The sequence below is a fragment of the Coregonus clupeaformis genome, chromosome 1 (genome assembly GCF_020615455.1).
Source record: "Coregonus clupeaformis isolate EN_2021a chromosome 1, ASM2061545v1, whole genome shotgun sequence".
NCBI lineage: Eukaryota > Metazoa > Chordata > Actinopteri > Salmoniformes > Salmonidae > Coregonus > Coregonus clupeaformis.
This window is the reverse complement of record NC_059192.1, coordinates 34,055,544-34,083,248: the sequence shown is the minus strand read 5'-3', so window position 1 is coordinate 34,083,248 and position 27,705 is coordinate 34,055,544. Positions and strand designations below refer to the sequence as shown.

Sequence of the window (27,705 nt, the reverse complement as noted above, 5' to 3'; positions counted from 1 at the left end):
CTTGGCGGGAGGAGGCTATCGCGGAGCTAAGGACACTTCTCTGTCTGACAACTCGACCACTTATCGGTTTCCGGGTCACGGAGGAGGGAGGACGGAGGAGTCGAGAAGAGGACAGTCTTTTGCCCTTAATGAGAATCTCCCTGCACGGTGACAAAGATACTCCCCTTTTGTCTTTCCGACTTGTATTTTATGCTGCGTTCATAACCAAGTGGAAAGGTGGTATTTACCACATACTGTACGTCTGGGAAAAATCCACTTGAATGCCCCTCCAACTGGTGGGAAACTCGTCTATTATCCCTGAGCTCCGAATTTTCCCACATGCTGACTTCTGATGTTACCTACTAAGGAAATGACTATTCCATGTTGGTTCAACGTAATTTCATTGAAATGACCTGGAAACAATGTTGATTCAAACAGTGTGTGCCCAGTGGGATGTTCTAAAGGACAGATCAACATTTACTGGGGGAGGGGTGCTCCAAAATAGGGCAGGGTTGTCAAACTTTGTTTTTGCTTTGGAGAGGGTTGTGTGGTTTTTCCCTGGCTTACATTCGCTCTTCTGCTCGTATTTTGCCTATAAACAATGACTTGATTTACTTTTGATATTACCCTAATAAAGTTTAGAAACGTTTGTGAAGGTTTGGTATGGTGTGGATCTTATTAAGCTTAACTACTGCAGGCCTATATGAAGGCAGTGCGCCCCGGTGCTCCAACTGACTCTGACAGTTGAACTTGAGGTCACGAAGACTGTTTCAGGCCCACCAGAGTTGCTCCTATAATCTAAGAATATAATGATTATCTTTATACAAAATGTACGGATAGAAAATGTACAAATTACCCTCCTTTTGTACGTCTATATCTGTATCTTAGACACAGTAGCCATCTGACATAAAGAAATGCATGTCGGTGTCATAGCATGCCACCGGCATACCTCGATCTCTCTGGGGTTAGGCCTAAGCTTCTCTTCCTTTCTATAAGCTATATATATAGTCCCTTGGGAAAGTATTCTGACCCCTTGACTTTTTCCACATTTTGTTACTTTACAGCCTTATTCTAAAATTGATTAAATAGTTGTTTTTCCTTATCAAACTACACACAATACCCCATAATTACAAAGCAAAAACAGGTTTTTAGACATTTTTGCTAATGTATTAAAAATAAAAAACTTTAATATCACATTTACATAAGTCTTCAGACCCTTTACTCAGTACTTTGTTGAAGCACCTTTGGCAGTGATTACAGCCTTACGTTTTCTTGGGTATGACGCTACACGCTTGTCACACCTGTATTTGGGGTGTTTCTCCCATTCTTCTCTGCAGATCCTCTCAAGCTCTGTCAGGTTAGATGGGGAGCGTTGCTGCACAGCTATTTTCAGGTCTCTCCAGAGATGTTCAATCGGGTTCAAGTCCGGGCTCTGGCTGGGCCACTCAAGGACATTCAGAGACTTGTCCCGAAGCCACTCCTGCGTTGTCTTGGCTGTGTGCTTAGGGTCGTTGTCCTGTTGGAAGGTGAACCTTCGCCCTAGTCCCAGGTCCTGAGCGCTCTGGAGCAGGATTTCATCAAGGATCTCTCTGTACTTTGCTCTGTTCATCTTTGCCTAGATCCTGATTAGTCTCCCAGTCCCTGCTGCTGAAAAACATCCCCACAGCATGATGCTGCCACCACCATGCTTCACCGTAGGGATGGTGCCAGGTTTCCTCCTGACGTGACACTTAGCATTCAGGCCAAAGAGTTCAATCTTGTTTCTCATGGTCTGAGAGTCTTTAGGTGCCTTTTGGCAAACTCCAAGCAGGCTGTCATGTGCCTTTTACTGAGGAGTGGCTTCCATCTGGCCACTCTACCAGGTTTGCCTGATTGGTGGAGTGCTACAGAGATAGTTGTCCTTCTGGAAGGTTCTCCCATCTCCACAGAGGAACTCTAGAGCTCTGTCAGAGTGACCACCGGGTTCTTGGTCACCTCTGTGTCCAAGGACCTTCTCCCCCATTGCTCAGTTTGGCCGCGCGGCCAGCTCTAGGAAGAGTCTTGGTGGTTCCAAACTTCTTCCATTTAAGAATGATGGCCACTGTGTTCTTGGGGATCTTCAATGCTGCAGAAATGTGTTGGTACCCTTCCCCAGATCTGTGCCTCGACACAATCCTGTCTCTGCGCTCTACGGACAATTCCTTCGACCTCATGGCTTGGTTTTTGCTCTGACATGCACTGTCAACTGTGGAACCTTATATAGACAGGTGTGTGGCTTTCCAAATCATGTCCAATCAATTGAATTTACCACAGGTGGACTCCAATCAAGTTGTAGAAACATCTCAAGGATGATCAATGGAAACAGGATGCACCTGAGCTCAATTTCGAGTCTCATAGCACTGGGTCTGAATACTTATGTAAATAAGGTATTTCTGTTTTTTATTTTTAATAACTTTTCGCTTTGTCATTATGGGGTATTGTGTGTAGGTTGCTGTGGAAAATTATTTATTATTATTATTAAAATTATCAATTTTAGAATAAGGCTGTAACATAACAAAATGTGGAAAAAGTCAATGGGTCAGAATACTTTCAGAAGGCACTGTATATTAAAATATGAATATCAACAGTGGACCCCTTAGCCTATAGGCCTTTGCATGCAATGCCCTGATACATTTAGTGCTCAAATCACTGGCAGCTAAACCGCGAGGTGGAAAATTATTGTTTTAGAAAAGTAGCCCAATTATTATTTTTTTTATTGTGTTTTTGTAATTTCTTTAGACTGTTTTTAAGGACATGTAAATGTGGCTCATTTGGCCAACATCTCTCATTTATTGATTGTGCTGGCTGCGCCACGTTCGATCTGAATGCATATGGATATCCGTTAAATTTCTCAAATGTCCGGTAAATTAAAATCTTCCTTGTCATGTTGTCCGGCGCCAAATTTTCCTAAAGGAAACTCTGAAATGGCATTGTTTTTATGAAGATTTTAGAATATTCACATGAACATCTCACCAATTGGATGGAAACCTAGCTATAGACACCCTAAAGACTCTGGCAAGAGCACTAGTCCAGTGTCACTTTGATTATGCCTGCACATCATGGTTCACCAACAGCTCCAAACATCTAAAGAATAACCTACCAGTCAAACAAATCATGGTTCACCAACAGCTCCAAACATCTAAAGAATAACCTACCAGTCAAACAAGCTTGTAAGAATTGTACTTAAACTCCCCCCTCATACTCAGGTTGAGCATTTTTTGTCTCTATCTCTGTAATGTGTCTGTATCTATGTAATGGTATATATATTTATGTCAAAAATAGGGACCACAATGGAAATACACTACATGAGCAAGAATATGTGGACACCCCTTCAAATGAGTGGATTCGGCTATTTCAGCCACACCCGTTGCTGACAGTTGTATAAAATTGAGCACAGAGCCAAGCAATCTCCATAGACAAATATTGGCAGTAGAATGACCCATACAGTGACTTTTAACGTACTTGAGTATAGCTGCGGGGCTTACACAAGTCCGAATTTCTTATAGCCTAATTTTCTAAACATCAATGTACAGCAATAAATGTTGACGACACTGCAGAACACCTGCCATATGGACACATACTCAGCTGTGGGGCTTACAAGACCCGAATTTCATATAATTTTCAAGACATCAATGTAGAAGTAGAACAAATATCACAATATCGGAATATAACTTCAAATAAAAGAAATCAATGTAGACTACATCAGACACACATATGAGAATATGTAGGCCTCCTGCCTATGTGATAATATGAAGCACATATTCAGATTACAAACTTGTTCTGTGCTGTGAAGGTAAAGGGAAAAAAGTGTCCTACCTTAGTTTTCAAAACCTCCCACAATGAATGACTCTCCCCATATGAAGTCTATTTAACTCTTAAGAGTCAACTTCTTGCTCAAAGCCCATGAACGGGCATGTGGCTTTGATGTTTAGCCTCCTTCTAAGGCTGTTCTGAAGACTGGCTGTAGTGTCCCAAAAAAATAATATTTTGAACATCAGGCATGTTCAAAAATATTTTTTTCTGAGGGCTCTTTGTTTTTTTTTTTACGTCTGATGCATAGGATGTTCATTTCCTATACATTCCACCCACTCTTTTGCTAGTTTAATCCCTCGGGTCGTTTCTATACCCAAACTCCCTACCTTTTTGCATGTTGTACAGCTCAATTTTGAATTCTGCATGACAAACCCGGGGATATACGTTTGCATGTTCTTGAACTGCAAATTGCACCTGCTCCGAGCACTTCGTCGGTGGATGCACTGCCCCCCTCCCCCCAGCTCCCCGTCTCCCTCTCCCGCTGAGTCTGACTCGCTAGTATGCCTACTAGCTAGTGGAGGTGCTGGTGGTGATGCTGAACTGGCGGGATTAGCATCGCCATCATGAACAGTTTGCCCCTCACACATCTCCTCCGGCACTGACAGTTCTCTGGCTCGTTCTGAGTTCGATTCACCATCTTTCTCTGGATTTTTGGACTTGAAAAATGTCAAACTCGATTGCCTTTTCTTATCCATTTTTTATTTGGCTTTCCCACGATTCAAATTGAGGAGGGAGAAGAGTAGACTAGGCTACGTGACGTGATTACGTAGGGACCTCTTCACTAGCTGACGACCACTACAAAGACCTGTGTCAAGATCAGTTACTTACCCCACTGGCCCTCCCCATAACATCTATGTACAAATAAGAGAGCAGGTCTGGATTTGTGTGGCAGGATAGGATGATTACATAGAAGGATCACTGCGCTTTTACATGATGGTCTTTCTGGAGGGCTGGAGAAATAACGAGGCAACTTGATTTAATGCTGATCGCTTTTATTAGAATGTCTACAGTGCGAACAGGGAAATGATTAATAAATCAGCCCGCGAGAGGTACCGGATCTGGGCAAATAGGTGCCGGGACAAACACATCTGAGAGGTGCCGGCTCAAATTAAGCACTGGGCACCGTCATAGGATGCCACCTTTCGAACAAGTCAGTTCGTCAAATTTCTGCCCTGCTAGAGGTGCCCAGGTCAACTATAAGTGCTGTTATTGTTCATTGAAACGTCTAGGTGCAACAACGGCTCAGCCGCGAAGTGGTAGACCACACAAGCTCACAGGACCGCCTAGTGCTGTCCAGTGTTGCCAACTCCTCAGTAAGGAAAGTAGCTATTGGCTGTCCTAAAAGTAGCTAGAAGTCGCTGGATGACGTCATCGCCTAATTTGCATAATTGGCCATGTGCATGTAATTGTGATGGACGCTGTAGGAGAGAGGAATAACGTTCTGGGAGAGACAAAAAGTGAGTAAAAAACACCCTACATTTACATCCCGCCCTGAATGTAAGCCATTCTCTGGATCAGCCAGCGGCGGCTTCCCGCATGCGCGATTCATTTGCAGTCTGGACACGGAGGGGTGAACATCTGCTCTGACTGCAGCTGGGAGGGACTGCTGCGCGAGGACTGGGCCGCCTGTGAGTGCTTTGGGAATGGGGTGGGGCCCACGGCAGCCCCCGCTGCTTGTTGAGAAGAGTAAGAACGATACGTGCTTTCACGTCAGAGTCTCCAAAAGTCTCCAATAACACCAGAAAAAGTAGCTAGATTTGACGCTAGTCGCTTTTTTGAAAATGTATCGCTAGAGGGGTCTGAAAACTCGTTAAATATAGCGACAAAGTCGCTAAGTTGGCAACACTGGCTGTACCACGTAAAAATCGTCTGTCCTCGGTTGCGGCAAACTGCCTCTGGAAGCAACATCAGCACAAGAACTGTTCGTCGGGAGCTTCATGAAATGGGTTTCCATGGCCGAGCAGCCGCACACAAGCCTAAGATCACCATGCACAATGCCAAGCGTCGGCTGGAGAGGTGTAAAACTCGCTGCCATTGGACTCTGGAACAGTGGAAACGCATTCTCTGGAGTGTTGAATCACGCTTCACCATCTGGCAGTCCGACGGACGATTCTGGGTTTGGTGGATGCCAGGAGAACGCTACGTGCCCCAATGCATAGTGCCAACTGTAAAGTTTGGTGGAGGAGGAATAATTGTCTGGGGCTGTTTTTCATTGTTCGGGCTAGGCCCCTTATTTCCAGTGAAGGGAAATCTTAACGCTACAGCATACAATTACATTCTAGACAATTCTGTGCTTCGAACTTTGTGGTAACAGTTTGGGGAAGGCCCTTTCCTGTTTCAGCATGACACTGCCCCCGTGCACAAAGCGAGGTCCATACAGAAATGGTTTGTCGAGATCGGTGTTGAAGAACTTGACTGGCCTGCACAGAGTCCTGACCTCAACCCCATCGAATACCTTTGGGATGAATTGGAACGCAGACTGCGAGCCAGGACTAACCGCCCAACATCAGTGCCCGACCTCACTAAGGCTCTTGTGGCTGAATGGAAGCAAGTCCCCGCAGCAATGTTTCAACATCTAGTGGAAAGCCTTCCCAGAAGAGTGGAGGCTGTTGTAGCAGCAAAGGGGGAACCAATGGCATATTAATGCCCAGGATTTTGGAATGAGATGTTCGACGAGCAGGTGTCCACATACTTTAGGTCATGTAGTGTAAGTCCCAAACTTTATTGTGCAATCCCGGTCACTTAAAAAAAAGGATTTGTGTATACACTACTAGTCAAAGGTTTGGACACACCTACTCATTCATGGGTGTTTCTTTATTTTTTTTAAATTGTTACATCGTAGAATAATAGTGAAGACATCAAAACTATGAAATAGCACAAATGGAATCATATAGTAAACAAAAAAGTGTTCAACAAATCAAAATATATTTTATATCTAAGATTCTTCAAATAGCCACCCTTTGCCTTGATGACAGCTTTATATATGTGTATTTTTTTAACTGACAAATAAAATATATCAATCATTCCAAACTGTGCAGCAGCCAATTGATGAATGGAAAAAGACATCTGTTACAAAACACCAAAAAATGTAATGACATTCGGAGATTGTCAAGCCAAGCCTTCGATACTGGGTAAGCCTACAAGGTAGGGAGGGATGTATTTTCTGTTTGTTGAGATTGACATAGTCTACTTATTGTAGTGTTGGAAACGCAAACCATGATATTGAAGTGCCCAAAGTCGGTATGCTTTGTTTAGTGGTTGTGTGGTGCATTGGCACAGAAAGCTGTTGGTGGAAAATGTGTTGCATGTATTTTATATCATTATAAATATAATAAATAAATAAATAAATAGCTAATTCTATGAGGGGGGAGGGTGTTCAATTTATTTCCCCCCAGTACATTTTGTTATGTCCCTAATTGGTGCAATATCAGCTGATGCTATAAGCTGATGCATCACTCTGGTTTCCTGTCTGAACCGGCTGCTTGATGCTCCAATAAGAAGTTAGTCATAGGACTGACAGTGTATTAAATCTATTTTCAGTTTCTAATCTGTTTTGTGTGGACTGTCATGACAATGCCCTTTATGTCTGGAAAATTACATGTGGTGAAAATGAGTAAGATGGAACAGTTATACATTTGAACTAAAATTACATTAATGTTCACTGTTCAATAGCCTGTGAGTATAGGCTATGCCTATGATACAATTAGTTCTTAATCCAAAATGTAAATATTATTAGGATGGATTCACACATATAAAATCAAGTGGGTATTGACAATTGTCAAGAGACCAAGGTTTTATATTTTTAAAAAGAGAGAAGAGGCCACTACCGAAGAATACAACATAAAACATCTCATTTTAAAAGCTTTCCGTTTTAACACACGGAATCAATTCAAACCATCACCCCATTCAAAATGCATCACAATCAATTCATTTTCAATGGGTGCGGTTATTTTTACACATCCAGAGGGGAAAGAAAGACAGACAGACAGACAGTAAGTGGTAGAGTATAAGTAAGTCTTTCCCTAAGTGGCATTGCCATGCTGTTCATTCAGGATTCTCACCCTGCTAATCGCACATGCACTCCTATTTTTAGCCCCTCCTTTGGGTGTTGGTCGGTGCGGATCCTGAAATTCACGCTTTCCAGACTCAACCAACCAGTAAGATAGATAAGACGCTTAAGCGTTTAACACTACACTGTGTCTGTCTCCATGGCTGCTGCCCAGCCCCCTCCCCTAGACTAGGAGTGGATGAGGGATTAACATCCAAACCAAGGGGTCTGTCAGATATTTATTTTGGCTCACAGGGAGAGACACAGTGTTACTGGCGTGTTTCCGTTTTCCATGAATGCCTTTTGTCAATAATAGATTGCATCACTAACCGTGCTTTTGCTGTTTTGTTTTATCAGTAATATGAATATATTTGGTATAACCAAAGTCCTTGATTAACCCATATGGTGCTACTAAACAGATGGAAATAGAAAAACAAAGGTAACACTACTGTATTATACTTAGACTGTACTCAAATGCACTGTGCAGATACAAATCTTCTACTGTCACTCTCAGTTGCGTGATACACAATAAACCACACCCTCAAAGGATTAAATCTAGTAGATTTGAACAAAGGAACATTTCGTCTTATATATCTCTTCATGAAATGTGAGTGATTTTTACTGCCCCAAGTGGGATTATTGGATTGTATGAGGGATATATTTTGGGTTGCATTCTCACACTAGCCCAGCATTCACACCTGATCAACACAGCACCGGCTTTTCATTCCACCTGCCCCTGTTTCTGGAAGGATGTGGACTGTGTGAGGGGATGACAGAGGCTCGCCTCATAGGACACTGTTACTGATTACTGATGATGTGTGGTGGTCTCAGGCGCTTATACAGTGAGGGAAAAAAGTATTTGATCCCCTGCTGATTTTGTACGTTTGCCCACTGACAAAGACATGTTCAGTCTATAATTTTAATGGTAGGTTTATTTGAACAGTGAGAGACAGAATAACAGCAAGAAAATCCAGAAAAACGCATGTCAAAAATGTTATGAATTGATTTGCATTTTAATGAGGGAAATAAGTATTTGACCCCTCTGCAAAACATGACTTAGTACTTGGTGGCAAAACCCTTGTTGGCAATCACAGAGGTCAGACGTGTCTTGTAGTTGGCCACCAGGTTTGCACACATCTCAGGAGGGATTTTGTTCCACTCCTCTTTGCAGATCTTCTCCAAGTCATTAAGGTTTCGAGGCTGACGTTTGACAACTCGAACCTTCAGCTCCCTCCACAGATTTTCTATGGGATTAAGGTCTAGAAACTGGCTAGGCCGCTCCAGGACCTTAATGTGCTTCTTCTTGAGCCACTCCTTTGTTGCCTTGGCCGTGTGTTTTGGGTCTTGTCATGCTGGAATACCCATCCACGACCCATTTTCAATGCCCTGGCTGAGGGAAGGAGGTTCTCACCCAAGATGTGACGGTACATGGCCCCGTCCATCGTCCCTTTGATGCGGTGAAGTTGTCCTGTCCCCTTAGCAGAAAAACACCCCCAAAGCATAATGTTTCCACCTCCATGTTTGACGGTGGGGATGGTGTTCTTGGGGTCATAGGCAGCATTCCTCCTCCTCCAAACACGGCGAGTTGAGTTGATGCCAAAGAGCTTGATTTTGGTCTCATCTGACCACAACACTTTCACCCAGTTCTCCTCTGAATCATTCAGATGTTCATTGGCAAACTTCAGACAGCCCTGTATATGTGCTTTCTTGAGCAGGGGGACCTTGCGGGCGCTGCAGGATTTCAGTCCTTCACGGCGTAGTGTGTTACCAATTGTTTTCTTGGTGACTATGGTCCCAGCTGCCTTGAGATCATTGACAAGATCCTCCCGTGTAGTTCTCGGCTGATTCCTCACCGTTCTCATGATCATTGCAACTCCACGAGGTGAGATCTTGCATGGAGTCCCAGGCCGAGGGAGATTGACAGTTCTTTTGTGTTTCTTCCATTTGCGAATAATCGCACCAACTGTAGTCACCTTCTCACCAAGCTGCTTGGCGATGGTCTTGTAGCCCATTCCAGCCTTGTGTAGGTCTACAATCTTGTCCCTGACATCCTTGGAGAGCTCTTTGGTCTTGGCCATGGTGGAGAGTTTGGAATCTGATTGATTGATTGCTTCTGTGGACAAGTGTCTTTTATACAGGTAACAAACTGAGATTAGGAGCACTCCCTTTAAGAGTGTGCTCCTAATCTCAGTTCGTTACCTGTATAAAAGACACCTGGGAGCCAGAAATCTTTCTGATTGAGACGGGGTCAAATACTTATTTCCCTCATTAAAATGCAAATGAATTTATAACATTTTTGACATGCGTTTTTCTGGATTTTTTTGTTGTTATTCTGTCTCTCACTGTTCAAATAAACCTACCATTACAATTATAGACTGATCATGTCTTTGTCAGTGGGCAAATGTACAAAATCAGCAGGGGATCAAATACTTTTTTCCCTCACTGTAGCTGCCAAAGCATCACCCAGGTGGGTGATACACTTTCGGTGGTGGATGTTCCAGCCTACCTACAGAGGAGGAGTAGCCGTGATCTTCCTAGACAGAGGTTCCTGATGAAAAGCTCCGGGCCTGCCTGTCTGACTGATGTTCTCCCTCCCTGGCTGTACCATCGACACCACCACTCAATTGAACTCCTATTTTGAACTGCATTATCATCTAGCTGTGGAAGACCTCCCATGAACTGCCAGCTCCCTGAATTATTTGTTTTTTGTTTTTCAAAAGTGACTTTCAGATTCTGTATGAATAGCGCTATATAAATAAATACATTATTATTATTTATAGGCCAGATGCCAAACCTGAGAAGCTTAACTCAGCTACTTCCTTAATATAAATCTTGTTCGGTGGTAGAGCTCTCGAGGGTTACAGGCCTGAAATTGCCTCTTGCGTTATAGTATCAAATATATAAATATGCACATCATCTGTGCAAGTTAATCTACCCAATCAAAAGGCATTTCAAATCAAATCATATGTTATTTGTCACATGCGGTAAATGCTTACTTACGAGCCCTTTCCCAACAATGCAGTTAAAAAGTATGAAAATTAACAAATAGATGAAAATAAAATAGTAAGACAATAAAATAACTCAATAAATAACAATAACGAGGCTATATACAGTACAGGCTATATACAAGGAGTACCAGTACAGAGTCAGTGTACTGGGGTACGAGGTAGTTGGGGTAATTGATTGAGGTAATATGTACATGTAGGTTTGGTTAGGTGATTGATTGATTGAAGTACAATGTACATGTAGGTAGGGGGTGAAAAGCAGAATGTCAAGGTAGCCATTTAATTATCTATTCAGCAGTTTTGTGGTTTGGGGGTAGAAGCTGTTCAGGAGCCTTTTGGTTCCAGACTTGGAGCTCTGGTACCGCTTGCCGTGCGATAGCAGAGAGAACAGATTGTGACTTGGGTGGCTGGAGTCTTCGACAATATTTAGGACCTTCCTCTTACACCGCCTGGTATAGAGGTCCTGGATGGCAGGGAGCTCGGCCCCAGTGATGTACTGGGCCATACGCACTACCCTCTGTAGCGCCTTGCGGTCGGATGCCAAGCAGTTGCCATACTAAGCAGTGATGCAGCCAGTCAAGATGCTCTCAATGGTGCAGCTGTATAACTTTTTTAGGATATGAGGGCCCATGCCAAATCTTTTTAGCTTTCTGAGGGGGAAGAGGCATTGTCGTGCCCTCTTCACGACTGTGTTGGTGTGTGTGGATCATGATAGATCCTTAGTGATGTGGACACCGAGGAACTTGAAGCTGTCGACCGTCTCCACTACAGCCCCGTTGATGTGAATGGGGGCGTGCTCAGCCCTCCATTTCCTGTAGTCCACGATCAGCTCCTTTGTCTTGCTGATTTGGAGGGAGAGGTTGTTCTCCTGGCACCACACTGCCAGGTCTCTTACCTCCTCCCTGTAGGCTGTCTCATCATCGTCTGTGACCACCGTCGTGTCATCAGCAAACTTAATGATGGTGTTGGAGTCGTGTGCGGCCACACAGTCATGGGTGAACAGGGAGTACAGGAGGGGGCTAAGCACACACCCCTGAGGGGGCCCCATGTTGAGGGTCAGTGTGGCGGATGTGTTGTTGAATAACCTCACCACCTGGGATCGGCCCTTCAGAAAGTCCAGGATCCAATTGCAGAGGGAGGTGTTTAATCCCAGGGTCCTTAGCTTAGTGATGAGCTTGGAGGGCACTATGGTGTTGAACACTGAGCTGTAGTCAATGAACAGCATTCTCACGTAGGTGTTTCCTTTGTCCAGGTGGGAAAGGGCAGTGTGGAGTGCAATAGAGATTGCATCATCTGTGGATCTGTTGGGGCAGTATGCGAATTGGACTGGGTCCAGGGTGTCTGGGATGATGGTGTTGATGTGAGCAATGACCAGCCTTTCAAAGCATTTCATGGCTACAGATGTGAGTGCTACGGGGCGATAGTCATGTAGACATGTTACCTTGGTGTTCCTTGGCACGGGGACTATGGTGGTCTGCTTGAAACATGTAGGTATTACAGACTGGATCAGGGAGAGGTTGAAAATGTCAGTGAAGACACTTGCCAGCTGGTCAGCGCATGCTCTGAGTATGCGTCCTGGTAATCCGTCTGGAACTGCGGCCTTCTGGATATTAACCTGTTTAAAGGTCTTACTCTATGGAGAGCGTGATCACACAGTCGTCCGGAACAGCTGGTGCTCTTGTAACCGGTGTGAAATGGCTAGCTAGTTAGCGCGGCGCGCTAGTAGCGTTTCAATCGGTGATGTCAGTCGCTCTGAGACCTTGAAGTAGTTGTTTCCCTTGCTCTGCAAGAGCTGCGGCTTTTGTGGAGCAACGGGTAACGGTGCTTCGAGGGTGACTGTTGTCGATGTGTGCAGAGGGTCCCTGGTTCAAGCCCAGGTAGGGGCGAGGAGAGGGACGGAAGCAACACTGTTACACTATCATGCATGGTTCAGTGTTGTTTCGAATATTGAAGCTTTGCCTGTTTGATGGTTTGTCGGAGGGCATAGCGTGATTTTTTATAAGCGTCCGGATTTGTGTCCCGCTCCTTGAAAGCGGCAGCTCAGTGCGGAGGTTACTTGTAATCCATGGCTTCTGATTGGGATATGTACGTACGGTCACTGTGGGGACGATGTCGTCGATGCACTTATTAATGAAGCCGGTGACTGATGTGGTAAACTCCTCAATGCCATCAGATGAATCCCGGAACATATTCCAATCTGTGCTAATGAAACAGTGCTGTAGCTTAGCGTCCGCTTCATCGAACCACTTCCGTATTGAGCTAGTCACTGGTACTTCCAGTTTGAGTTTTTGCTTGTAAGCAGAAATGAAGAGGATGGAGTTATGGTCAGATTTGCCAAATGGAGGGCGAGGGAGAGCTTTGTATGCGTCTCTGTGTGTAGAGTAGAGGTGATCTAGAGTTTTTTCGCCTTTAGTTGCACAGGAGACATGCTGGTAGAAATGAGACAAAATGGATTTCAGTTTCCCTGCATTAAAATCCCCATCCACTAGGAGCACCGCATCTGGGTGAGCATTTTCTTGTTTGCTTATGGCTCGTTGAGTGCGGTCTTAGTGCCAGCATCGGTTTGTGGTGGTAAACAGACAGCTACGAAAAATATACAAATAGTATGGTCTACAGCTTATCATGAGGGATTCTAAATCAGGCGAGCAGAACCTCGAGACTTCCTGAATATTAGAGATTGCGCACCAACTGTTGTTGATAAAGAGACACACCCCCCCTCCCCTCAGCTTACCGGGCGCATCTAGTCTGTCCTGCTGATTGTATAGAAAAACCAGCTAGATTTACATTTTTCATGTCCTTGTTCAGCCACGACTCTGTGAAACATAGGATATTACAGTTCTTCAGATTTACATTTACATTTACATTTACGTCATTTAGCAGACGCTCTTATCCAGAGCGACTTACAAATTGGTGCATTCACCCTATAGCCAGTGGGATAACCACTTTACAAATTTTTATTAAAATATATATATATATATTTTTCTTTTTTTTTTCTTTACATCTTTTTATTTTAAAATATTTTCATTATTTTTTTTATTTTTTTTATTAAATCCTAAAAAATAAAATAAATAAAAACTTTTTTTGGGGGGGGGGGTAGAAGGATTACTTTATCCTATCCCAGGTATTCCTTAAAGAGGTGGGGTTTCAAATGTCTCCGGAAGGTGGTGAGTGACTCCGCTGTCCTGGCGTCGTGAGGGAGCTTGTTCCACCATTGGGGTGCCAGAGCAGCGAACAGTTTTGACTGGGCTGAGCAGGAACTATGCTATCACACGTTGATAGGATAGTCTCGAACAGAGCTCATCCAGTTTATTCTTCAATGATTGCATGTTCACCAATAAAACGGAAGGTAATGGCGACTTATCCACTTGCCGTCGCAGTCTCGTTAGATATCCCGCACGCCGACCTCTGTTGCGCTGCTTCCGCATCCTCCAAGTGACAGGGATTTGGGCCTGGTCTGGGATGAGCATTATGTCCTTCACCTTCGATTTGTTCAAATAGAAGTCCTCATCCAAATCGAGGTTAGTAATCGCTGTTTTGATGTCGAGAAGCTCTTTTCGGTCATATGAAATAATGGACGAAACATTATGGACCAAAAAAGTTAGGATCAGCGCAAAAAAACACACAAAATAGCACAATTGGTCAGGGGCCCGTAAAATGGCGGCTACCTCCGTCGGTGCCATTATAGTTTTTGCAACAAACCCTATGAGTGTATCATGACAGATCGGTCCTGCTCAGAAACAATCCCTAGCCCATAAACCTAACATAATTTTATAGATCTGAAGGGATTGGATGGATAAACAATATGGTCATAGCTCCTCCATGCCCTCTGATAGGCTTGCCATATTGCTTGAACCTATCCAATCCTCTCAGATCTACACATATGCCTGGGGGGACAGTCACTTTGAATCATGCCCTTGTGAGAATGTTTCACATGGTTCCCTATTTTGTGAGTTCCCCCTATCCATGAAGCAGATACACAGTGGAAGTCATTGTCTTTTCTCTGATTAATCTCTACTGTCAGAGACCATGTCTTGATCGGTGAACGTGGATCCACCTATCCTGACATTCACCAACATACACACATGCGCGCGCGCGTTCCTATGACAAAATGTTCAGGCAGGGAGTTGCTGAGTATGCAGCTCAGATAGGCTATAGCAGAGGCTACCTTTAGCTGCCTCCTCAAACATCACAGTAATGAGATTCCTGGATCAATAGCTGTTCAGTCACCAGAGAGAAAGAAAACCAGGGCACAAATGATCTCCATTCAACTATATATATATTATTATTTTTTGGGGTCATTTAGCAGACGCTCTTATCCAGAGCGACTTACAGGAGCAATTAGGGTTAAGTGCCTTGCTCAAGGGCACATCGACAGATTTTTCACCTAGTCGGCTCGGGGATTAGATCCAGCGACCTTTCGGTTACTGGCACAACGCTCTTAACCACTAAGCTACCTGCCGCCCCCACTAACTATGACCTTTATGTTTTTGATGCATCCTCTTTGTGTGCATCTGTAGCACAAAATAATGTATTTCTCTGCAAGATAATGATACGTGTAAACCTCAAATATGTCAGGTAGCAGGTGGGCCTAAAGTATGATGCTAGTCGAGGAAAATGTAAACTAGAGAGGCCTGTGATGCTGGTGAAGAAATTACATCACGGGTGAAGGGGCTTTGCAGTGGCGTGGTGGGGGGAGGGGTTGCTCTGACGGCCTGCCTGCCTATGAGGAGATTGGAAATGTAGAGGGGTGGATGGAGGGATGGAGGGATGGAGGAAGGAGGTGGGAATCTGCACAATATCTCTCTGACTCACACACTCAGCGTCATTCCCATGCTGTCCCTGGCTCTCTGAGCCTGCAGTTGCTGGGAGCGATATAGTGGGATTCTCGGCTCCCTCCCCCACCACACAATCTCACAAACTCACTCGCCACATGACTGCTGCATATCACAGCTTACTGTAAATGACCCTCTCCTGCATGGTATCCAGGTGCAAAATTAATTAATTAATTCATAATGGAATTGTACATCTTGAATTTGTGTTATTGTATCATGTGCAAATCACTTTAAGAAATGCATGATTTCAAATGCATTATGTCTGTTTTGGAATTTAGTCACTCAATATCTAGGCTATTCTTAATTAAACCAAAATATATTGAGCCTCACTTCCAACAATGCAAGTAAGAAGCATATTGTTGTCGAGCAATAATGAAATGTATTTGCCTTAATTTTCAAGGAGAAAGGCATAACCCCTGAGCATCCACACCCTTCTCCCACTCATTTCATTCCTCATTCGGAAGGAGGGAAAGGGCACGTTCCTCTGCCCAGGCGTTGTTGACGTATGCCAGATCTTACAACGCCTGGGTAGGTATTTTACGCATCAGTTAACCACATTATATGCTATAGCAGTCTGTCAGTCGATGACACCGTTGATGACGTCCAACGCAATGGTGTCATCGATGCATGCAACTTCTGAGCATGGGAACGCGACAGTTGTCACTAGTTACCACAGCCACAAAGTCAACATTTCTATCATATTGTTGGTCTTAATTTCAGGTTAGGGTTAGGCATACATTTAGCAGTGTGGTTAAGGTTAAGGTAAGGTTATGTTTAAATCAGATTTTCAGAAGATAAATTGTAGAAATATGCGGGGTTTAGCCATTTGTGGCTGTGGTAACTAGTGACGACCGAACTCCACCAAAGCCTGCAGCGGAGCACACCAAAAGAGACTAAAATAGGGGATGACCTTCAAAAAACTAAATACAGAATCCAGAGATAAACCATTTACTTTGCATGGGTTTAGTCAGAAATGTATCCAATTGTTTTTTGTAATTTGAATTATGTTTGATTTGTTTTTTGTTATTTGAATTATGTTTGATTTGCTGCAGTAAATCATTATTATAGTTACTTGTGAGCGCCTCCCCTACACACAGTTGATGATGGGTTTTATCCATATGGCCAGTCAGGTGATATTTTCCGCTTCGCCATTTTGTGCTGCTGCTACGCCGGGTATTTATCTGAAGATTCGTGACTAGGCCATCTACATTGCTAGTTAGCTAGCTAGGTGTTCTTGTACCTTTCCCAGTTTACATCTAAAGACCGTTGCCTTCGATAGGTTTAGTAGCTAAGCCATTGGGAAACATAGCAATAGCCGTTTTGTATTACTTAGTTTGTTTACTGTGTGAGAAAGAATGTCGTCCGAAAGCCCCGAATATTCTCCGTTCTTCGCAGTGATGGGTGCCTCTGCGGCTATGGTTTTCAGCGGTAATTATAACACAATTCAAATACTATCTTTACTAGCTAGCTGCATTTAAATTATACATTGTATGTGTGTAATTGGTCAATTTTAACAGCACAGTTTTCTTTAGTGTTTGAAACCAGCTAACGTTAAAGGAGTCCAGAAACTGTCATTGGCGTATTTGACATTAATTATAACTAACGTCGTTAGCTAACTAATATAGTTGTCCAGTATTTTGCTAAGCTGTGTCATTGCTTCAGATCAACGGATTTGAAGTGAGTTAGTTATGTGTGCGTCGATAGTTAATTCTTTCTCAATTTTAGGCGCTTTTAGTTTTACGCTTTGCGACATGCGACACACTACGACACCACCAGATTTGAGCGTAACGTTAGTGGTATCTTAGGCGAGCTGGTCATTATGAAGGCAGGAGACCTATTGATAGTGAATATTGACCATCAGTGTCATATTTTGAGTTTATACAATTGATACTATGAAGAATAGCAGCTGAACTTGGTTATAGATTTGTGCAATGTAACGTTAGGCATAACCAGCAGGGGAGCACGCTCATTCGATGACAAAATGAATGGAATGTCATCGTTTGATCCACGTCATACGAACAATTCCATGTGAATTCGGGTGATTTAAAGGCTGCTGCATAGAAATTGGGCGCTTGTGGACCAATTTAATGTGTATAGGCCTCAGCTAATTGGAATGGAAATAAATTGCTCGAGGCACCTTGAATCTAATGAAAATGGCATTTACATCAAGATCACATGACAATCACATGATTGGACTTGTGATTTGGAATTTCCAAGTAGCCTATGATTTAGGAAGTGCACTCGTGGAGACCCATAAACAACTTACCACTAAAACACAATCAATATATAACATTTAATCAGATTTATGTACATTTGCATGTCTAAGAAGATAAATTGGCAACTAAGTGCAATCATTTGATCATCTTGATGTTATTGATGGCCTCAGGTCCAAGTGAGGGTGTTGAAACGACTGTCTAGTGATCTTTCTCATGACAAATAAGAACAGGGAGGACAGTGATGTATCAGTATTGTCTTTTGATTTTTTATTATCCTGTTAGGTCTGATGCATTCACTCAAGAATGTTGCACAATATGCATCCTCACAGCATACAATTACCAACCAACTGTGCCATTTATTGCAAGATGCATGGTTTGGACTATCACTAGGCCACAATTAGGAATCAATGTTTAAGGATGCACTCCAGCAATTTTTTAAAAACCTTTCCTGTTGAAAAACAATATGCCACCTAAAAATACATTAATGTACACACACTTAGACATGTTCCGGAACTTTGGCGACTCCCGCTTTGGTCTGTGTGTTAATGTGTAGTTCATACATGCATAATCTATGAGCGGAATTACTGTCTTACCTCAATTAGCCACAAAATCTCAAGTTTGAAAGCAACTGTTTTTCTGGAAGCTGTGTTGTGCCATTTTCCCCCATGTGGGCCCAGCCCCCTAGCAATTCGAGTTCAACCAATGAGCTTCAACCTCTCGCCATATGAGTGACAGCTAGCAAGATGCACGTTGCACCCACAGCAGAGCAAGAGAGATAGAGGATGTGGTACACGTATCTGCACATACACTATATATACAAAAGTATGTGGACACCCCTTCAAATTAGTAGATTAGGCTATCTCAGCTACACCAGTTGCTGACGGGTGTATAAAATCGAACACACCGCCATGCAATCTCCATAGACAAACATTGCCAATGGCCTTACTGAAGAGCTCAGTGACTTTCAACGTGGCATCGTCATAGGATGCCACCTTTCCAACAAGTCAGTTCGTAAAATGTCTTAATGCTACAGCATACAATGACATTCTAGACGATTCTATGCTTCACACTTTTTGGCAACAGTTTGGGGAAGGCCCTTTCCTGTTTCAGCATGACAATGCACCTATGCACAAAGCGAGGTCCATACAGAAATGGTTTGTCAAGACTGGTCTGCACAGAGCCCTGACCTCATGCACAGAGCTCTGACCTCAACCCCATCGAACACCTTTGGATGAATTGGAACGCCGACTGCGAGCCAGGCCTAATCGCCCAAGATCAGTGCCCGACCTCACTAATACTCTTGTGGCTGAATGGAAGCAAGTCCCCATAGCAATGTTCCAACATCTAGTGGAAAGCCTTCTCAGACGAGTGGATGCTGTTATAGCAGCAAAGGGGGAACCAACTCCATATTAATGCCCATGATTTTGGAATGAGATGTTCAACGAGCAGGTGTCCACATACTTTTGGTCATGTAGTGTATGTGATGTAGTACTCCATTTTCGGGGACTACTTTTGGCTCGTGAGCTCTGCTTTCAGAACTACTGGCGAAAAAGTATACAAAAGTACCGGAGAAACCCTTTAAGGGTAAAAACATGTTTTTTAGGAAAAAAAACTGAAAACCTCAAGGAGTAGGCCATTCAAGGAGTTGGTCGGATGGTGCCTTCTGTTATTGGCCTTTCCCTTGTTTGCGGGTACAATAGAGAACCAAAGAGGAAAGCCCCCCACTTGTGCCATGTCATGAGGATACCTGGACAAGCTATTGAGATGAGCCAGTCACTGAAACGATGCTGCTAACCAACCAACCACTTACTTAGTGCTGCACACAATGTTGAATGCTTCCAACAAAAAGCTAGTTAGCAAGCTACTGAAGTAGTGCTGCTAACATTGAGTGTTAATGAAGCAGCTGTTCTGCTGCGAGTCATTGCTGTAGCCTCGCGAGTCAGCTGTTGTTCTCCGTTGACCCAACGATACAAAGTAACTAACGTTAGCTATCGGAGAAACGTTGAATCTACGGACTGATTTCTGATAAGTCCCTCCTAATTTGGGGTCTGCATGTCTACAACTTCAGGGTAATTTAAACAGCCTAAGCAGTAAGCTTTTTATGTCCGTAAAGCTAACTAACGTTAGCCATGTCAGTAAGCTAGCTACAACAGTAAGCTAAGCAGCTGAAGTCACTGCAATGGCGACCGATGTCCTTGCACGTCAGGTAGCAGTGACACCATCTGACGTAAGACAATGACAAGTCACAGCACTTATTGATGGGTACACTTCCTGCTTTGCGGCTATGGGTACACTCGCAATGGCTGCCATTCCACCCATTATGCTACCATTGACTTGAATGTGGACGCCCGTTATATTTATTATATTTCAATGGCAGCACATGCAGTCAAGAGAGGAGAAAATGTGCGGGGGAAAAAATAAAATGTGTATTTTTAATTGTTTTGCTATTCCAATGGTTATTCTGGAGACTGCGGTCATTTGGCTGGCCAATTAGTCATCCAAAATTCAATTTCTGTCACAGCCCTAACTGCTAGTAGCTGGAGGGTATGTGGCACTATTGGCTCCTTTACTGTGTGGTGGGGTGGCATCATGCCACCTGTCTGTCGACCTGGGCAGTTGTATTGAGTAATAGGCCTAAATGGTTAAGATGCTGGTTAACTGCACAGGTGTATGACCTTAGCTCATATTTGGGGAAATGTTGTCCTTTTTTTTTTCATGACCAAAGGGAATTGTTCATTCTAGCCTTACAATTGAAAAATGGAGCCATGACCTAAAGAAAACATGGTTCCGTAATAACTTGTGGAGGAAGGGTGGCCTCAGTTATACTCCGGTCTAAGTAAGCCTACTTGTACTCCTTTACACAGCACTTACCAATGTTCAGACAGGTGTATGACCCTCTCACCTAATGTTCCTGTCAACACCCCATACACATGGAAACTGATTGCACTAAAATAGACTTTCATCATATCCAATATGTGTGGGTATGTAGGAAACACACTAGCTAGAGGCTAACCTAGCTGGAGTCCTATACATGTTTAGTGCTGACTGAGATCCTATGGATAGTGATGGCACAGGGCAGCGCGGGTAGCCCCTGTAGCTGGCAGTGGGTGTGATCTGTGACAGGCAGGGTGGGAAGGAGTGACAGATGGGGAAGTAGCCAGCTGGGAGGGCTGCTGGTGGGTGGTGGCAGGCACCCAGTGGAGGGGGCTGACCGGGGACACCGGTGATGATGGCCCAGCAGCATTAAGCATCTTACAGGGTTTCTTTCTTACAGGAAACGTGAGCTTGCCATCTTGTGGTGTCACTGCACCACCACTACCATACTTGAGATTGAGAAACCATATGTAAATAGCCAGCTTTTTATTTTATTTTATGAAGTGAGTTTTTGATCTACTGGTTTGTGTGTTTGTAAACCATTGCCTATATTGTGTTTCATGATCATTTAAAAGGCACAAATTGTAGACTACAGTTGATCTCTTTGAGAACATGATATAGCACAATTTATTTCACATTACTGTTGCCGTTCCCAGTTATATTCTTTAATGTCTTAATGTCTTAACTCAAAGTGGGAAGGCTCTGCTTTGGCACGGTGGAGGCACCATGATGGAATCTAAAATATTGGTTAGATAACAGGTTGTTGTGGCTAGATTTCATTAAACCACATGCTACTTTCTGGTGATAAACTGAGATCGCTGCATAGGGCTCTGACGATCATGGAATTTTGGATGACTGTAATTGGCCAGCCAAATGACCGGTCTCTGTAATAACCGTTCGAATAGCATACACGCGTTTAAATGCAGATTTTCTCCTTTCCTGACTGCGTGTCCCCACTCAAGTCAATGATGGCATAATGGGTGGACTGGTGGCCATTGCGAGTGTACCCGTAGGAGAAAAGCAGGAACAAGAGCAATGCGTTTACCAGTCAAATTGCCAGGGTTAGAGGTTCCAAGCCCATTCTATTAATCGTTTGCTACAACACCTTGTTCGTTTCGACAAGGAACAACAACGTTTCATCACGTTGTTAAGAGTCCATTTTATAGCAGTCAGCTGTTCGTTCCCAAAAAATAAACGGTTATGTTGGTTATTTTATTTTCATGATGGTCAGTTACATTGTGCCAGCCCTAGGAACGGTGGCTGTTCCAAGTTGCTCGTCCTCAGTTGAGCTTGCGTCATATTGACAGGGCAGTAGCGTTTGGGCTGTTATGTCTGCAGCCTTCACTGCTTGAGGCCTTTGCTCTCGGTTGGTAGTCGGTACATGCGCTGACTGGCTGTGACGAGCATGGTAGCGAAATCCTTTAATGGTACTGGCTGACCCAGTCTACCATAGTGATGTGAGCTCTACTATACATTTTATCAGTAGTACCCACCCTATCCCTCCTAACACAACTACTAGCCAATACATGCCACTGGAGGAGCTGCTTGACTTTAGAATTTATAGTGTGTTATATAGCCCAAAGTAGGGGCATATGCATCATTTTAAAATGTTTGACAACTGCAGACAACTACAAGGCTAGGCAACATTTTAATACTTCATCTACTGGTGTATTTAAGACCTCTCCTAAAAGCCTGGTGTTGTACAAAAGTCCTCATTTTAACTGCGATGGATTGTGTCCACACTCCTCTCAAAGCTCATCTCTTTTTGTGTAATGAGTCAACCTATTTTGATTATGTCACTTGCATTTTTTTATTGCCTACTTTTGTTTTGTTCTAATACTGCTCAAATGGCATGGCATATTTTCTGTCAGTTGGTTCAATAGATTTAGGAGTAGCTTTATATTTTTCCATAACACCATTATTCTAATGGTCTTATTTACTACTTTGATCCCTCACATCACTGCTAAACCTGGAAGTAGCCCCACCACATCTTGTTCAGTGTCTATAGACATTGGTCACTCAAAATATTGAATTAGATGGACCAGTGTTTTCTTTTTAGGCTAAATAAATGGGTGCTATTTTGCAAAGTTTTTTTATTTTTTTTTATCATTTAGCAGACGCTCTTATCCAGAGCGACTTACTTGGTGAGTGCATACATTTTCATACTGGCCCCCCGTGGGAAACGAACCGACAACCCTGGCGTTGCAAGCGCCATGCTCTACCAACTGAGCTACACAGGGCAATATCCCTGGCTTCACCGTGATATTGTCCACTACAGTTTCATCAAGGTAGTTTGCGGTTTTAAGACCAAGAGTTGGCTATATTATGCTACAAATTCAAGTACTGATAAAAATGCTATTTGGGTTTGAGCATCTTTTTCACTGATCACCTGTTTGATTACCTCCATCACCACAGTATCTTTACATTGCAGAGCGTCTGAGGCGTCCAAGTGTAGTAACGTTAATGAGTGATCTGGGGGAGAGAAATACTAAAAGCTCTTTACCTCCGCAGAGGATTAGGATTAAAGCACAGGGGTTCTGCCTCATGCCACCCATTGCAGCAGTCCTCAAACACAACATTTAATTTTCAGAGAATAAAGCCATGGAACCTTGTCTCCACAAACCTAAACATGCTCCGCATGTCTGTCACTCCACTGAGGTAGATCTGGGTCATGTTCAGTAGGGCACACAATAGCAAAACGTTTTGCAACGTCCAATTAGATCACTGATTTTAGTTTATTAATTCATTTCACTCAATGATTTCTCTACTGAACACAACACTGGTGGGTTTGGTCTCTAGATCTACGGTTGGTGCGTTGGTCTTCGTTTATCAAAAGGCGGGCATGAGGGCCAGCTGTTTGGAGAGGGTCCTTCATTGTGCTTCAACATGGAAGTCATTACATTAACAATATACCTCCTCAGGTCAGAGTGGGAGCTGCAAGATAGTGCTTTAGGGGTTGTGGCATGAAATAATCTACTGTATAGAACCGTTCAGCCATTCACATTACTGATCCAGAAATGTAGCCTAGGTGATGGATAAATCTGGTCTGTGGTTTATAGAAATGCGGTTGGAAGTGGTCTTGTCTTGGTATCTGAGGTGCTGCTGTAACTTCCCTCCCAAGTGAGATTGAGAAAAGTGAGTGCTAGGCTATTTCGTAAACCAATCACCAAGAAACCAATATGCAGTAAATGCATTTCCAGTAATTACGCTAAGCTAACTTCAATCATCTCAACTGCATGCAGACACACGCATTGTATCCATGAGTTCGTCTGACTCTGAGATGTAGGTAATTGATCTACTTTCCCAACCTTTAACGGGTTGTCTATTTTTAGATGCACCATTGTAGTAATAGTGTAATGTCCATATGGCTCTCTGCCTCATGGTCTCAGTCGTCACGCGCTGCCTGTCGACTTGGTGACTGCGTTCTGCGGGGCCTCTACATTAGAGGGCATAGAAATGGAGTCTATTCATTCTATTTCTATGATTGCTGCTGATGTGACATCAGATGTTTCGGCTGGTGCTGGTTTGTGTCCCTTCTGTGCTGCTGGTTGCCTCTGGAGGGATGTGGCATCCTGCTGTCTTCCTGTGTGGAGAGCCTAATGAGTGTTTTTCAGGCAGGGAGGCGGAGTGATTTAGAACACTGCAGCTCTGGCACAGAGCCATGAAAGGGGTTAAACTGAGCTCCATTCCCTGTGGGTATCTATGGGTTGAGGCGAGGAGAATTGGCCTGAACCGTAGCTGTAAAGGGGAATGGCTGGTTTGAGAACCGTGGTCGAGCACATCGGGGGCAAGGCGGGGGTGGGGGGACGTGATGCTGGTAATTTCCTCGTACACAAGCAGAATTTCCCTGCTGTAGCCATGTTGACCTTGTTGGTAAAGGGAACAGAAACTGGTTTTGTTACCTAATCAAGCCTCAATTTCAGTTCCTCATGTTGCTCAACCCTGTGTTTGTACATTGATCAAATCACAGAATGAAGTAGAACACTATTTATTATATTGTATCTCCTATGGATCTAATACTCTCTCCCTCCTTCACCAGCCTTAGGAGCAGCCTATGGGACGGCTAAGAGTGGCACAGGGATCGCTGCCATGTCGGTGATGAGGCCGGAGCTCATCATGAAGTCTATCATCCCTGTGGTCATGGCGGGTATCATAGCCATCTACGGCCTGGTAGTAGCGGTGCTCATTGCCAACAACATCTCCGAGAAGGTCACCCTCTACAAGTAAGCCTAACCCCTCTCATGACATCTCTTATGTCTAGAAATGGGCTCTATTTGCATTTCCTCTTTCCTAATACTACAATGTGAGGAACTTAGAACAGGCTCAGAGGTAACTGGTCCATCAATCCATAACGCCTGACATTGATGTAAGATCAAATCTATATACTGTGGAAATGTAGTTTTATTGCCAAATTTGAGTAAATGTCTAATTGAAAACATCTCTGCTTGCTTTTGTCGTTGTTCATTCTGTATCACATAGTAACCCTGTCCATTGTATTGATCCTATTGTAATCCTCTGTCTCTGTTGTAGGAGTTTCCTCCACCTGGGTGCTGGCCTGAGTGTGGGCTTGAGCGGGCTGGCAGCTGGCTTTGCCATCGGTATCGTAGGTGACGCGGGCGTTAGGGGCACGGCCCAGCAGCCCCGGCTCTTCGTGGGCATGATCCTCATCTTGATCTTCGCAGAGGTCCTCGGCCTCTACGGTCTCATCGTGGCCCTCATCCTGTCCACGAAATAAACCACTAACTTCTCCACCAAAATCTGTCCTATGTTGCTGCTGGAGAAAAAAATTGTAAAACCAGATTTAAAAAACAAAGGAAAAAATTTATGACACAAGTCTTAAAGTGACGAACGTGGAAAATAATTACATAATTAAAAATGGCTCCGTAAATATGGTCTTATCTCTACAATGTGTACAGTCGTCCCGATTTGATAGTCAAACTTCTTGTAAATGCGCAATGTAGTGATTTGTCTGTTCTGTGTGTGTTTAAAAATGTACGAAGATTCTTTCCCCCCACTGGTTTAACGACGTTCAGGCTCACCAGGTTTCTCGCTGGTTTCTGCCTCGTCTTAGAGAGCTCACCAAAGGGCCCCACTGCTTTCTATCCTCCTGCATTGATTTGGGAGTTCACACGATTTCTGCATTAATGTCTATGGGGATCTATTTGTAAAGAGAAATGTATGGACTTAACTTTGTTTTTTGTATTTTTTCTCCACTGGTTTTATTTAAAGAATTGTTCAATGAATCTGTTTTAAATGGAGCAAACATTTTAAATTCCCTAGGAGATATATACATACATATAAATATCTATATAGATTTAATGCACTGTGGGTTAATTGTGATGTGGTTGGATTTCCTCTGGATGTATCAACGTACTTGGTTTAAAATTAAGATTGCCTTTAGTGTGTGGCTGGTGGAGTGGGAGTTGTGTAATTGTGTAGTTTAATCATTACAAACATTCTTGAAACACTTCAATGTTTTCCTGTAGTACTGCTGTTTGATTGCATTAAAGGTATGTGTGCCCAGTGTTGGGTCTCACAAGTGTAATTTCCAAAACGATGTCATCTCCAGCGTCTTCGTCCGTAGATGTATGCATTCTCACCACACCTCTCCCATTAAACGAGCAGGGAGTTATGGTTTTTGGTCAAATTCCTTGTAGTTCGCCATACTCACTGTACCATAGTGTAATTCAAATAGGTAGCCAGGTTGTTTTAGTGTAGAAATGTCACTCACATTATCACAGGTGATTTCCTTGATTTTGGTTATTTTAAAGGAGATGGTGACTTGTAACTCAAATGAGCTACACTGAACAAAAATATAAACGCAACAATTTGAAAGCTTTCACTGAGTTAGTTCATATAAGGAAATCAGTCAATTGAAATAAATTCAATAGTCCCTAATATATGGATTTCACATGACTGGGGATACAGATATGCCTCTGTTGGTCACATACCTATAAAAACTATCCTTCACAGAGTTGATTATGGCCTGTGGAATATTGTCCCACTTCAATGCGAAGTTGCTGGATATTTTTAGCAGGAACTGGAACACGCTGTGGTACACGTCAATCCAGAGCATCCCAAACATGCTCAATAGGTGACATGTCTGAGTATGCAGGCCATGGAAGAAGTGGGACATTTTCAGCTTTCAGGAATTGTGTACCGATCCTTGCGACGTGGCCGTGCATTATCATGGTGAAACGAGGTGATGAATGGCACAACAATGGGCCTCAGGTTCTCGTAACGGTATCTCTGTGCATTCAAATTGCCATCGATAAAATGCAATTGTGTTCGTTGTCTGTAGCTTATGCCTGCCCATTCCATAACCCCACTGCCACCATTGGGCACTGTTCACAACGTTGACATCAGCAAACCACTCGCCCACATGACGCCATACATGCTGCTGTCTGCCATCTGCCCAGTACAGTTGAAACAGGGATTAATCTGTGAAGAGCACACTGCTCCAGTGGCCATCGAAGGTGAGCATTTGCCCACTGAAGTCGGTTAAGATGCCGAACTGCAGTCAGGTCAAGACGACGAGCACGGAGATGAGCTTCCCTGAGACGGTTTCTGACAGGTTGTGCAAACCCACAGTTTCATCAGCTCTCCGGGTGGCTGGTCTCAGGCGATCCCGCAGGTGAAGAAGCTGGACGTGGAGGTCCTGGGCTGGTGTGGTCTGCAGTTGTGAGGCCGGTTGTACCAACTGCCAAATTCTCTAAAACGACGTTGGAGGCAGCATATGGTAAAGAAATGAACATTACATTTTCTGGCAACAGCTCTGGTGGACACTCCTGCAGTCAGCATGCCAATTGCACGCTCCCTCAAAACTTGAGACATCTGTGGCATTGTGTTGTGTGACGAAATTACACATTTTAAAGTGGCCTTTTGTTCCCAGCACAAGGTGCACCCGTGTAATCATGCTG

At 43.6% G+C, this 27,705-nt stretch overlaps 1 protein-coding gene across 1 annotated transcript; it reads left to right on the top strand.

The window, feature by feature from the left end:
- Nucleotides 1-16,839: 16,839 nt before the first annotated feature.
- On the top strand, nucleotides 16,840-26,340 carry atp6v0cb (ATPase H+ transporting V0 subunit cb). The gene is made up of 3 exons (XM_041877146.2): nucleotides 16,840-17,123; nucleotides 24,825-25,008; nucleotides 25,316-26,340. The coding sequence occupies exons 1-3, from the start codon at nucleotides 17,051-17,053 to the stop codon at nucleotides 25,518-25,520; spliced, it is 462 nt and encodes a 153-aa protein (XP_041733080.1). The 5' UTR covers nucleotides 16,840-17,050; the 3' UTR covers nucleotides 25,521-26,340.
- The last annotated feature ends 1,365 nt before the right edge of the window (nucleotides 26,341-27,705 follow it).

Bases quoted from the DNA above. Each gene is read 5' to 3' on its own strand.
- atp6v0cb (XM_041877146.2), top strand. From the start codon at position 17,051: ATGTCGTCCGAAAGCCCCGAATATTCTCCGTTCTTCGCAGTGATGGGT. The intron at 17,124-24,824 runs GTAATTATAACA...CTCCTTCACCAG, and splicing joins TGCGGCTATGGTTTTCAGCG to CCTTAGGAGCAGCCTATGGG. The intron at 25,009-25,315 runs GTAAGCCTAACC...TCTCTGTTGTAG, and splicing joins GAGAAGGTCACCCTCTACAA to GAGTTTCCTCCACCTGGGTG.